This window comes from Diplodia seriata (genome assembly GCF_021436955.1).
Source record: "Diplodia seriata strain FDS-637 chromosome Unknown scaffold_10, whole genome shotgun sequence".
Classification (NCBI taxonomy): Eukaryota; Fungi; Ascomycota; class Dothideomycetes; order Botryosphaeriales; family Botryosphaeriaceae; genus Diplodia; species Diplodia seriata.
Window position 1 is genome coordinate 1,602,175 of NW_027117317.1, and position 13,218 is coordinate 1,615,392.

Here is a 13,218-nt window from a genome sequence, read left to right on the forward strand (position 1 = left end):
CCACACCCCCGGCCGATGGAGCTCAGCTGTGCTGCATCTTCGAGCTCAGCCGGCCGCCACCACGCCGCCCGCCTCGCGCGCTGCTACACCATGCATCGTCATGCTAACATGTCCGTCCGATCAGAGAAGCTTTGTACGAAGATGAGTCGTTCCCGGAGAGAGAGCTTGCTGCTCTGGTGGCGGCGAAGGTCTACTATCAGCTACAAGAGTACAACGAGAGCATGGTGTTCGCGCTGGGGGCAGGAAAGCTGTTCAGCTTAGATAACCCCGGAGAGTTCGAGGACACGATAGTTAGTAAGTTTCCACTTGGGCAATCTGCATCGCACGAGCTTTGCTGACCAGACGATGCGCACAGCCAAGTGTGTCGACACCTACATCGCCCTGTCCGCCCTGCACAACCCTCCGGCGCCCGCAAGCACAGCAAACCAGCCTCCGCCCCAGCTTACGACCGCTTTCCCCGCGAATGCAAACGGCAGCGCAAACACGGCCGCAAGCCTGACCTCTCCGACCACGCCTTTCTCCCAAACCACCCTTCCCTCCAAGTCCCTGCTCTCCCGCGACGAAGCGACGACCTTTGACCCCTCGGTCCCCGGCGGTGGCAATGCCGGAACCCCCGGCGCACACCCGTCGCCTCTGGCCTTGCCGAGGCCAGTGCAGAAGAACCTGCAGACGGTCATTCGGAGGTTGTTCGAGAGCTGCTACCAGGCTAGCGCATACCAGCAGGTCGTCGGCATTGCCATCGAGGCCCGGAATCTCGATGTCCTGCGCGAGACGATCCTGAGGGCGAGTCAGGATGAGAAGAAGCAGGGTAAGAAGTCTGCCAGTGGCGCTCCTGGCAAGAGCGAGGAGCTCATGGAGTACATCCTGGACATCTGCATGAACGTTGTTCAGGAACGCGGTCTTAGGAACGAGGTACGTGAAAATCAAGCAATGTCTCTGGGCGTGCACTAATTGCCACCTAGATTCTGAGAATGATCCTCGATCTTCTCAACGAGCTCCCGAACCCTGACTACTTCTCCATCGCAAAGTGTGTGGTGTACCTTAACCAACACTCGATGGCATCGAACATGCTTCGCCACCTCGTCGAGCGTGGAGATGCTCATTCCTTGGCCGTTGCCTACCAAATTTCTTTCGATCTCTACGACAACAGCTCACAGGAGTTCCTCTCGAAGGTGATGGAGGAGCTCCCCGAGGTTGAGGAGGAGGAGAAGAAGGATGAGGCTGGTGGACAATCGTCTTCCAACGGGGATGCCATGCAGACCGAGTCTGGCGAAGGAACCAGGGAAACGGACGGATTGCTGGCGAACGCGGAGAGCACCCATACCGCGACCATTCCATCCAGGACAAAATCGAACCCGGCCACAGACGAGTCGAAGAAAGCTTTCTCGTCTATTCGCAACATTCTGAAGGGCACCAAGACGATCGAGCTCAACCTGGAGTTCCTCTACAGGAACAACCATGCTGATCGCGCGGTTTTGAACAAGATCCGTGACAGCCTTGAGGCTCGGAACTCCATCTTCCACACAGCTGTCACTTTCGCCAACGCCTTCATGAACTCGGGTACTACCAATGATGGCTTCTTCCGGGACAATCTGGACTGGCTCCAGAAGGCTGTCAACTGGTCCAAATTCACCGCCACCGCAGCCTTGGGTGTCATCCATCGTGGAAACATCACTCAGGGCCAGAGGCTGCTTGACCCCTACCTCCCCAAGGACAACAACGTCTCTGGTTCGTCGTACAGCCAGGGTGGTTCTCTCTTCGCCCTGGGCCTGATCTACAGCAACCACGGCACCGATGTGCTTGAGTACCTGTCGACCCAATTCAGGAAGGCCTCGGAGGAAGTCGTGCAGCATGGCGGTGCCCTTGGTTTGGGTGTTGCGGGCATGGCTACTGGTAACGAGGACATCTATGATTCCCTCAAGACCGTCCTGTACACCGACTCTGCCATCAACGGTGAGGCCGTCGGTCTCGCCATGGGTCTTGTCATGCTTGGCACTGGCAACATCAAGGCTCTGGAGGACATGATCCAGTATGCCCACGACACTCAGCACGAGAAGATCGTACGCGGTCTGGCCATGGGCATGGCTCTCATCATGTACGGCCGACAGGAGGCTGCCGATGAGCTCATCAACGGTCTTCTTGAGGATCCCGACCCGACCCTGAGGTACGGTGGTATTATGACCATCGCCCTCGCCTACTGCGGTACCAGCAGCAACAAGGCTGTCCGCAAGTTGCTTCACGTTGCCGTCAGTGACGTCAGTGATGATGTCCGCAGAGTCGCCGTCATGAGTCTTGGGTTCGTTCTCTTCAGAAAGCCGGGCGCTGTGCCTCGTATGGTCGAGCTTCTCGCTGAGTCCTACAACCCTCACGTGCGGTACGGCGCAACCATGGCCCTTGGTATTGCCTGCGCTGGCACCGGTCTCCACGAGGCTATCGACCTCCTCGAACCCATGATGAAGGATTCCACCGACTTTGTCCGCCAGGGTGCTCTCATCTCCCTCGCAATGATCATGGTCCAGCAGAACGAGTCGATGAACCCCAAGGTTGCAACGATCCGTAAAACGCTCCAGAAGGTTGTGGGCGACCGCCACGAGGATGCTATGGCCAAGTTCGGCGCTGCTATCGCCCTCGGTATCATTGACGCCGGTGGTCGCAACTGCACCATTGGTCTGCAGACTCAGACGGGCAACTTGAACATGACGGCCATCGTCGGCATGGCTGTCTTCACTCAGTACTGGTACTGGTTCCCGTTGACCCACTTCCTCTCCCTCAGCTTCACCCCCACGGCAATCATTGGTGTCGACCAAGAACTTGAAATCCCTAGCTTCAAGTTCCACAGCGCAACCAGGCCAAGCATGTTCGATTACCCGCCCGAGGTAGAAGTCAAGACAGAGGAGGCTCCGGAGAAGATCAAGACGGCGGTGCTGTCTACCACTGCCCAAGCCAAGCGTCGCAAGATGGTCAAGGAGAGGCAACAGCGTCGGGAGAGCATGGATGTGGACCCGACGCCGGCCACGCCCAAGGCTTCGAACGATGACGACAAGATGGAGACTGATGAGGACACCAAGAAGGACGAGAAGAAGGAGGGCGAGAAGGAGGGTACTCCGTCTGCGGAGGGTGCGAAGAAGAAGGTTGAGAAGGAGAAGGTCGGCTACGAGCTCGAGAACATGTCGAGGGTGCTGCCGGCGCAGCTGAAGTACATCAGCTTCCCCGGCGAGCGCTACGTGCCTGTCAAGAAGGTGAGTTTCACGCGCACTTCACTTCTTTGCAATGCTAACCTGTTCACAGGCCACTGGAGGTGTCATCCTTGTGACAGACACGAAGCCCTCGGAGCCCAAGGAACTTCTCGAGCTGAAGGTCAAGAAGGCGGCTACCACTCCTGCGCCCGGCGCACCCGGTCACACTCTTTCAGACCGCGTCGAGGACTCGTACAGCTCGCGCGACGTCGCTGCTGGTTCCACCAGCGGCGCCGCAGAGGCCGCCGGCGTTCTCACCGCCGTCGACGAAGACGAGGACGGCGAGGAGGCAGAGGCACCTCACGACTTCGAATACTACTCGGACGGCGGTGACGAGTAAGAGCCGAAGCTCGATCCCTTCTCCTTGTACATCATCACGATCGGGGTGCTGTGTTAGGAAGCGGTCTTTCTCTTTTCGCATGGAAGTGGATTACTAGCTTAGTTTTGACGACGAGCCCTTGCCCCCCGACTGGGGGGTCGGCTCAGAATCCTCCTGACAGACGGGACAGACAGGGGCGGTAATTACAGTACGCGGGAAAGTGGAAAATGCGGGAAACGGGATGGATGGGATTATGGTTCAAGAGAGAGGGGGTTGGTAGCCATGCCCTCCTCCGGAACTGGACTGGCGCAAACAAACCAAACTTGGCTGGGAAAGAACGAACGGACGACCGAAGAGAAATTACAGCTTTTTTTGTGATAGACTTGGGCGCTCTGTTTGTTGTTGTTGTTCTTGATTTTGCTTCTTCCTTTTCCGCATCTCTTCCATCTCTCTCAGAAAGGCTTCACGAAGGGCGGGGGGTTCATCCAAGTCTTCCCGCGAGGCGGGTACGCAGGCAGACGGCAGGGTAGTAGTGTGTATATTATGCATGAATTGAAGCGCGATAATTTTTTTTTTTTTTTCCCTTTTGCACTGATGTATGCTTTTCGCTCGAGTGTGTTATATGTGACTTTTCATTCACCCATTTCGCGCTCTCAATAACAAACCTATCTTGCTGGCGCGGGGCTTGACGCCCAGTATGCATGACGATGGCGACAAAGGCCGGCTACTTCGACCGACCGAACGACCGACTTCCCATTCGACGACAATGCTGCTACCAACGCCCGACGCCGACGCCGACGCCAACGTCAATGCTATGTATGCTCGGGCGAGAGAGCCTTTGTGGATGCTTGTTGGACTTCGTCGCTATGCTGATGCAGGTTCCATCCCTGATACCGACCTTAACCTTCGCTTTTCATAAAATCCCTCGATCCGGGCCCGGACCGCGCACGGGGGTTTTTTTTTTTCTGCAGATACCCATACTTGTGGCCGAGGACGGGTGGGGCGAACCAGCTCGCTCGCTTGCCTTGCTTTGCTTACCCCGCCCGCCCGCTTCAAACCATAGCGACTAAGCTGACCGTGTGCGTCGGGCTTGGCAAAAGAAAGAGAGGAAGAGGGGGGAGAAGGATGGTAAGGGCCTCAACACCATGCCAAGCATCGTGGCGTATGCACGGGCCGTTTACTACTGATTATAGCATTTATATGCCAAGAATCGCGCTGACAAGCGCTTGTCAAGCGATCAACCAAGCTCGAGCGCAAGCAGGGCCGCTTGTTTGATCGCCTCAAGGACCCACCCCCCTTTGCTTGAGCTTGCAAGCGGTTCAAGCTGCGACCCCTGGTTGAAAAGGTGACTTGAGAAAGCAAATACTAATGACAGTGAACAGCGGCAATTGGGAACGCTGAATGGCAAAGGCCGAGTAACATCTCCGCTAGTCCATTCCAATAGTAGAGTAGCCCAGCCACGACTTCCTCGGTCCGAGTTGCACTGGCTCTTCTCAAGCGCCACCTCTGCTCATCTCGATGAAGCGTATTGTTGAGTGGCCGGCGGCCTCTATTACCACGCAATAAGGCTTCAATAGATCCCCAGAGCCCTAATCGATCAGAAGCCATACGGATAAGTTGTCTCTCGAACGTCCCCGTCCCACTACCAATGCAAAAGTCTTTCTCAAGAAGACAAAATCGGTCATGGCTCCGGAGGTTTTCCAGTAAGTTGCGTTCCCAGCCGTAGTCAGCGAAACCGACCCTCAGCAGCACCAGGTGTGTACGTGAATGGCATACCACATGGAGTACTACCCCACCAAGCCCTCATCCGCTTCACACGAGACATACGGCAGCATCCGCGCCGCCAGCCCGGCCCGTTCATCCCACCCTCCCTCTACAGAATCGCAACCGCATTCGGAGGGCTCGCAACCCCGCCAGGAACCTACAACCATCACCATCAGCCAACCAATCACTCACACATTCCCCGTCGGCCCCACCACCACCGAAAAGAGAGAGAGAGAGAGTGTGTGTGTGTGTGTGTGTGGTGGGGGTGGAGGAAGGGGGGGGGGGGGGGGGGGGGGGGGGGGGGAGATCGGACCCCACTCACCTTCAACGGCACACTACTAAAAAAGAAGCTCCACCTCCCCTCCCTCCCACACGCCTCCGCCACGCCCTCCAGATCGAACAACTCCCCAATCGGCATCCCCCAGCCGCACAGCAACCACTGATGCAGCGTATGCCGCGCATCCGCGTGCGGCCCCATCACCGGCCCGCGCTCGAAACTCGGCGCGTCGCTCGCCACGCAGCTGAACCCGCTCTCCCACAGCCACGCCAGCGTCTCCCGGCCCGCCTCCAGCCCGATGAAGTCGGGAGAGGGCCGGGAGGCGAGGGCGCGCTGCGAGGTGGGAGGGAGCGCTTTGAGCGCGCTGTCGAGGCCCGTGCGGAGGAGGAGGATGTCGCCAAGGCGTGGCGTGATGTTGCGGGTGGCGAGGAGGGCGCGGATGTGGGTGAGTGGGATCGGCTGAGAGGTGAAGGGCGAGATCGGGATGGAGTGCGTGGATGCCCAGCTGGGGTAGTCGAGGAGGATGGCGCGGCCTTGGATGCCGCCGGCGCGGAGCCAGGCTGGGGGGATGGGTTAGTTGGGTGTGTTTGGGGATGGGTGGGGAGGAGGAGGAAGAGGAGGAGGAGGGGAAAGGGGGGAGGTACCGTTGGTGCCGATGATGTCGGATTTGAGGATGTCGTCTTGGGTGTGGCCCATGTAGTAGCATTTGTGTTCTTGGTTGCCTGGTTGGGATGGGTGAGCCGGGAACCGATCGGGAAGTAAACGTTGGAGAGGAGAGAGGAGAAGGGGAAGATAAGCGCTGTCAAGACAGACCGTAGTGCCGGAAGCCGTCCCATTGCGAGCTCGATTGGGTATTGAAAGTAACAATATCGTCATTGACGTTCCGACCTGCGCCTCGTTGGCGGATCTCGTGATGAAAGGGCTGGCGGTCAAAGCTGGGAAACGCGGGCTGGTTCAACGGCAGGTCCAGTGAGTAGCGCACTCCGGTCTTGATTTCTTTTGCTGCGGCGGCGACGGTCTCGGGCGTGAGAAGGTTCAGCATGCCCAGCTCGTCCTTCTCGCCGAAGAGACCCCACGTGTTGCCCGGAGGACCTTGAGGGTCCAGCGTGAGGGCATCGAATTCGGGCATTTTGGGCAGGGTTGCGTCGGTGAATGGCATGTTGACTGTGTTGTTGATTGGTCGTGTGTGGAAGACGTATGGAATCGAAGAGCATTGAATGTGACAATGGTTGTCCTTCTGCGGGGTTCAGTTGCGCGGAGAAAATGACCCACACACCCCGCACCCACCTTTGGGGAAGCTGGACTCGCCGCGGATAAATATCCGATTCAAAAGCGCCTTCACAGAGAAGTCGCCGCCCGATCAAGTGACATGCTTCTAAGTACATAAAGCGCGCGATTTCACGTTCCTCTTATGTCTCAGCGCTACTGTCAAAGCAGAACAAAACACACTGCTGTGCTACCCGACGTGACATTGTCCCGCCATACGTTGAACAGCATCTAAATGACCCAGCCCATTCGCTTACGCTTGTCAGCAGTACTGATCGGTTATGCTCATTGTCTTGCAAGTATCTAAGATTCTTGTCACAAGACTTGCATACAGCACCAGACGAGAGACATTGCTCCATGCTGGCCTTGATGCAAAACAACATATGCTACCCGACCAAAGCGCGTCGATTGCTTCTTGCTGCATTCCACTTCCGTACCACCGACACCTCGTCCGTCGCACGAACACATGGAAAGCATGCCGGATTGTTGCAGTCTGTGACACGTCTTCGCTTGCCTCTATTGATGGGGTATTCGCCCCCACCCTCTTCAGCTTCGCATCCCTGCACGTCGCCGATCGCAGTTGAGATGTGCGCAACTGCGCACCGCTCTATCGCCCCATCACGCGGCTTAGCCACGATTTAAGAGTTCCCTCGAAATAAGGGCCCGCTTCTCCTTTACTTCTGCATCATCCTCTTTTCTGTCATCAGTACCCTTCCTCTTATCATCTGCCGTCTGCCGGATATATACTTCTCTTCGGTCGCAGGTCTCAGCCAAGCATCTTTTCCTCGAGCTGATCCAGGTCGTTTCCACCTTTCGAGTTCCTCATCCAGGATATATCCAATGCGCTCGCCTACCATGTCTTCTTCCTTTGAAAACTTGCGGGGCGCAAGTAACGAGGCGGAGTCGGACGTTCATCCTTCGCAACAGATCCCCGCTTCCCCTCCTACGAATCATGTAGTAGATTCAAGTCGTCCTCTACTATCATCTCAATATAGTAAACATATACGAAAATATCCGGACACCCGTGCTGGGTCAACGTTATCCAAAGCCAACAGCAGTCCCACTGCTCCCTCGAAAGAGGCTCAAGACTCTGCACCGTTTAAGCGCATCATAAATAGGAGGACGACAAACATCGGCAGTATAAGACCGGAGGTGAAATCAGTCCTCCGGCCACCGTTGGAGGTCGGACACCCCGGAACTTTAAGTCTCCCACCCCGTACGTATATTCCAAGCTTGTTCCAGGCTTTTTCTTTTTTTTTTTTCGTAGAAAAAGAACGTTGTATGCTGATATTGCCCCAGGAAAGTCGAAACGTGAAGAGGCCCAGGAGACAGACCCTTCCGTGAGTAGGGGCATCAAGAGTCGCAAGAGCATGGTCTTGAAAAAAAAAATCGATTTGAGTAATCCTTCGCACGCAACCCGGGCTAGTAATGCTTCGCTGATCAACGCGCCTCGCGCGCCGTATAAATCGCTCGAGAAAGCGATCGCTGAGATACCCAGTCCTGACGTCACGATCATGGAGTTACAGCATTTCTTGGAGAAACTCGAGGCCCCTAGGCGGAGGGCAGCTGCAGCTGAAACAGCCAGTACTGTCGCCGTTACTGCCATCCAGTCCCCGTCTCTGAGCAGTGAACAAAGGCTTGTTGGCGAGTGTGGTCCGGCCGCGAGAGATGAATTTGGTGATGCCCTTACTGGAGTGCGGAAGACGCAGTTGCCGGTGAGAATTGCCTACGGAATCCGTTGATCATGAGTGCCTGGCTAACGTATATAATATTGGGTCAAGAACGTCCCACCAGCAGTATCCTCCGACGGAGCTCTCAGTACGAGCACTGATGATGATTCCGAACTTTCAGGAGGGAGCTCGGAGTCTGATGTTGTGAGAACAACCTTGAACCCCATGAAGCAACAGATTGTGGAGCGCTTGATGGAGGTTTTCCACAGCCAGCTGTTAGAGTCTGAATCCGATTCCGAGTTTGAAAGCGAGTCCGATTCCGAGATGCTTACTCCAGAATCTTCTTCCCCCGAAGAAAGTATGGAAACTACAAGCATGGGGTATCGCACGAGCTACAGCGGCTCCAACGGCTCAACAGGAAATCATCAAGCTGGGGGACTGAACAACGTGGAGCAAAGCTCAATGGTCCCAAGAAAGAAGAGGAAGGGCAAAGGAGTCGGTGGCACCGGAAACAACGGAGGCGAAGAAGATGACGACGAGAGCAATCAACGGCCTGCGAAAAAAGGCAAGGGAAAAGCAACACCCATGCAGAGATTGGCTTGCCCGTTTTTCAAACGGCACTTTCCGAGAAAACCGCAATTCACTTCATGCTATTATCCTGGCTTCAGTTCTGTTGCGCGCTTAAAGTAAGAAAGCCAGCCTCCCATAAGTTCATCTTAGACTAACGGCAGAAATCCAGAGAGCATCTGTACAGACATCATCTCTTACCAAGCCGATGCGACCGATGCGCCGCCGATTTCAGAGAGCAGGAAGGCTTGATTGCGCACCTTCAGGCGGAGGAAAGATGCATTAAGCTACCTGTTGTGGAGAAAGCGGAAGGGATTTCGCCTACGCAAGAGCAGAAGCTCCGCTCGAAGAAGAGAGTAAGAGGTGAATCGACGGAGGAGCAGCGCTGGACACACGTGTTCCGGATCCTGTTTCCCGATGTGGATAAAACTGACATCCCGACACCATGTAAGCTACTTTCAATCATCCAAGCTTCAACCTTATCTGACAAACGTTAGACTGTACCTTCGACGATCTCACACAATTTCCGGAATTGGCATCAGCTGATGTGCTTTCACGATATCAGCAGTTCAGCAAGGAGCGATTAGAGACTCGAGTGCGGGAGACTCTAACCGAAGCAGTGAGTATGGATATACAGGGGATTGAAGAGAACTTGCGGAGTCAACTTGTCCAAATCCTGCAAGGGGTCCAGCAAGGCCTCATTGCAGAGTTCCGGAGCCTTGAGGCCTCCAAAGTTTCTGTTCAGCAAGCAGTCACAGAAACATTGGAGCCTGAGGACTCACGGGTACGACCAAGCAACGACGAAGGAACGCATGTTTGGGCTTGGGTGAAGGAGAATGCGGACACGGTGCATGCAGGGGGAGGTGCGCCGGGTGAGCTCAGGGCGGGAACGCCGGGACTCCAGTCACATGAGTTTTCCACATCGGCAACACAACCCCATCGTCCACTTGAAGGAACTGAAGCTGGCCCCTCCTCTAATGAGCGAGATACTGAGCTTCAACAGTCTAGACAGGTGGAGTACGATCCGTTGAACCTACCGGACGTGGGGTCACACTCTGCGGAAGACTTCTCCTTCACCGCCGGCAACTTCGACGACATGCAGTTCACTGACACGACTGACTGGGATTTTGGCTACCATTTTCCTCCAGATATAGACTGAGAGTTTCTTTCTCTTCTCCTCCTTCAGAAGACCAGCGGTCACATACTCATATATGATCTTAATTCCGCCTACCATGTCTCTCCAATAATGCCTTCGGGTGCCTGAGCCGCCGCGCAAGCTTCAGAGCAGCCCGCATTCGACCAGGAAGTGCAGTGAGTCGCGGTGTCGAACACAAAGTCCGTCCGACAACCCCGCGCTGCTGCCCCGCGATTCGTCATCAGTCGCTGACGTCAATCCAAGTCCCCTGCATTCCAGTCCGCCTCTCCCCTCCTTCCGCTGAGACATTCTTACAAACCACATCCGCCTGCTCCGAGCGAGCCTCTTACATATAAAATCCGATCGGCCACCACCCACCTCCACCCCCAATCCGCCCTCCTTCAACAACCCCACCAATCCCCCAACCAGCCCCCCACATAAAAAGAACAACACCACCCAACCCCAGGCACGACCGCGCCAAAAATGCCACCCAAACCCCCCGCCGACCTCGCCACCCTCGCCCACACCCTCCTCACCACCGGCCCCGTCCGCACCCTCGCGACGCCCAAGCGCATCCGCGTGCAAGTCGGCAACCGCTTCGTCGCCGACACCACGCGCGGCATCTACGTCTGGGAGCACCCGTACTACCCGTACTACTACGTGCCCCTCGCCTCGCTCGCCGCCGGGTCATGGAGCGTCGTCAAGGACGTCGAAAAAGGGAAAGCGCGCGTGCTGCGGCTGACCTCCAGCGGGACGGAGACGGATCGGGTGCTGGCGTTTGGCGAGGACGTCGGCGCGGAGGACGAGGGAGAGGGAGAGGGGAAAGTAAGCGACCTAAGGGGGATGGTGCGCATCGAGTTCGCCGCCGCGGACGCGTGGTTCGAGGAGGACACGCGCATCGACGTGCATCCGAAAGACCCGTTCAAGCGCATCGACATCGTGCACTCCACCCGCCCCGTCAAGGTGTTTGTTGGGGGCGTGCTGGTCGCGCATGCCGTGTCGGCGTATCATTTGTACGAGACGGGGCTGCCGACGCGGTTTTACCTCCCCCCGACGAGCGTGGATCCGGGGGTGTTGAGGCCCAGCGAGACAAGGACGAAGTGCCCGTATAAGGGCGAGGCGGAGTATTATGATGTTGTGGTTGAGGGTGGGGAGACGGTGAAGGATGGGGTGTGGTGGTATCGGAATCCGACCCTGGAGAGCGGGTTGATTGTCGGGGCGCTGTGCTTTTATAATGAGAAGGTGGATGTGGAGCTTGATGGGGAGAGGCTGGAGAGGCCGAAGTCGATTTTTGCCTGAGGCTGGGGGTGGGGAGGGCTGTTCGAGTGATGGGGACGGGGTGTTTGATTGAGAGAATTTGCGGCCATCCGCTGGTGTATTGAATTCTTCGTGTGCAAGTCTTCTTCCCTACTTTACCCCATTGTAACTGTAGTCACAGGTGTCACAACGGGCACCTCGCAAAATGGTGAAGTTAAAAATATCAGCGTAGACGTCCACATTAGCTACAGCAAGGTGATAGGTTGCACAGATATTCGCATATATTACCCTATTGATTCTAGGTCAAGTGCCGTAGTGTCTGGGCCAGATCCCATCAGTCTTACTTGGGAATGTGTGGTCGTACGGGAGTTCAGCTCTGCTGACTGCGGCATAAATCATCCAATATCTACAGACCATAGACAAAGGGGTTTGAAGCTTTTGCTGTCATACAAAAGGCATCAGCCTGATGTACAAAGCCTCCATGGATGAGGCAGCAGCCCCATTCCATGCGTGACATATATCTGGTGTAACTGAGTGCTCTCCCTGCATACTTGATCAGGCTGGACACTAAACAGCCAGAAAGGGCCTTATAAAGGGCGCTTGACAAAGGTTTTTGGCAGTGCAGAGGTCTCCCTTCTCCCCACAGAATCCCCTTCACCTCAACAATTCAGACATCATGACTTCCCTTCCAGTCACACACGAAATCGCCAAGAATTACGACGTATATCTTGGAGTCTGGACGAACTGGTCTCGGGGCAAGATTCTCGGATATACAATAACGCTGAGGCGCACGGAAGGCACGCTACTGATTGCTTTCGTCGCCTTCTTTGTTTCTATCGTAGGAACGTCTTTCTGGAGAATCGTTTGCTATCTCCTACATCGCATATACTCGACGGAAGCTGCTAGAGACGCGCTTCACCACCAGCGTCAAGCAGTGCTCCGTAACTCTGCGAACGGCACCAGTGGTTTGAGCAACTTCTTGGCAATCATTTGGGCATGGGCAAAGGTGGATAAGACGGCAAGGAACTACACCCGCATATGTCCGCTTGTTGCTCTCACCTTGCTGATCCTCCTAGCCTTTGCCGCGGCTGGTGGTCTATCATCCAGGGTCTCGACGGCGATTGGAAGCGATGTTCTGCTTTCGGGTTCTCGTTGCGGAATACTGGGCTACGAAGGGACGAACGTCTCGGTTGTGCTCGATTATCTCGCCCCGTGGCTATCGCAAGCAGCAGCCGTGGCGTCACTCTACCAGCAACAGTGCTATTCCAACAGAGCCAACACGGAAGATTGCCACACCTATACCAAGAAGGGACTGTCGGCTACGGTGGATAGGAATGCAAGCTGCCCATTCCACGACAGCATCTGCCAAAGCAGCCATGGAAATCTGCGCATTGATTCAGGCTTCCTCGATTCAAATGACGATTTTGGTTTGAACACCCCTCCGAGCGAAAGAATGCAATCCAGATCCGTTTACCACTGCGCCCCGCTGGACACGACAAATTATGAATCTTCATACAACCACTCCGACGACCTGGGCCACTATTCGTACGGTGGTTACTCTCTTGGACGAAGACCCGGCAGTAATTACGCATTCAAACATCCGAAATTGTCAAAAAAAGCCTGGCGCGAAGGAGGCATCTTCGCCGATTACGATCTAAAGTAGGTGTCAAGGGAAGAAGTCACGTAAGGCAAGCTGACGGTGAAACAGGACGCGCGCAGCGTACTAC

At 55.7% G+C, this 13,218-nt stretch overlaps 3 protein-coding genes across 3 annotated transcripts; all 3 read left to right on the forward strand.

Annotated features, from left to right (window-relative positions):
* Positions 1-90: 90 nt before the first annotated feature.
* RPN2_1 (proteasome regulatory particle base subunit) lies at positions 91-951 on the forward strand (the record flags this gene model as incomplete). Its single annotated transcript, XM_066781081.1, has 2 exons — positions 91-97; positions 356-951. The coding sequence occupies 2 exons, from the start codon at positions 91-93 to the stop codon at positions 949-951; spliced, it is 603 nt and encodes a 200-aa protein (XP_066629027.1).
* A 264-nt stretch (positions 952-1,215) lies between these two features.
* On the forward strand, positions 1,216-3,569 carry RPN2_2 (proteasome regulatory particle base subunit; the record flags this gene model as incomplete). The annotated part of the gene is made up of 2 exons (XM_066781082.1): positions 1,216-1,224; positions 1,260-3,569. 2 exons carry the CDS (start codon positions 1,216-1,218, stop codon positions 3,567-3,569), a joined length of 2,319 nt encoding a protein of 772 aa, XP_066629028.1.
* Positions 3,570-10,717: 7,148 nt separating this feature from the next.
* SLS55_009688 (uncharacterized protein) lies at positions 10,718-11,533 on the forward strand (the record flags this gene model as incomplete). The annotated part of the gene is made up of 1 exon (XM_066781083.1): positions 10,718-11,533. One exon carries the CDS (start codon positions 10,718-10,720, stop codon positions 11,531-11,533), a length of 816 nt encoding a protein of 271 aa, XP_066629029.1.
* Between the last annotated feature and the right edge of the window lie 1,685 nt (positions 11,534-13,218).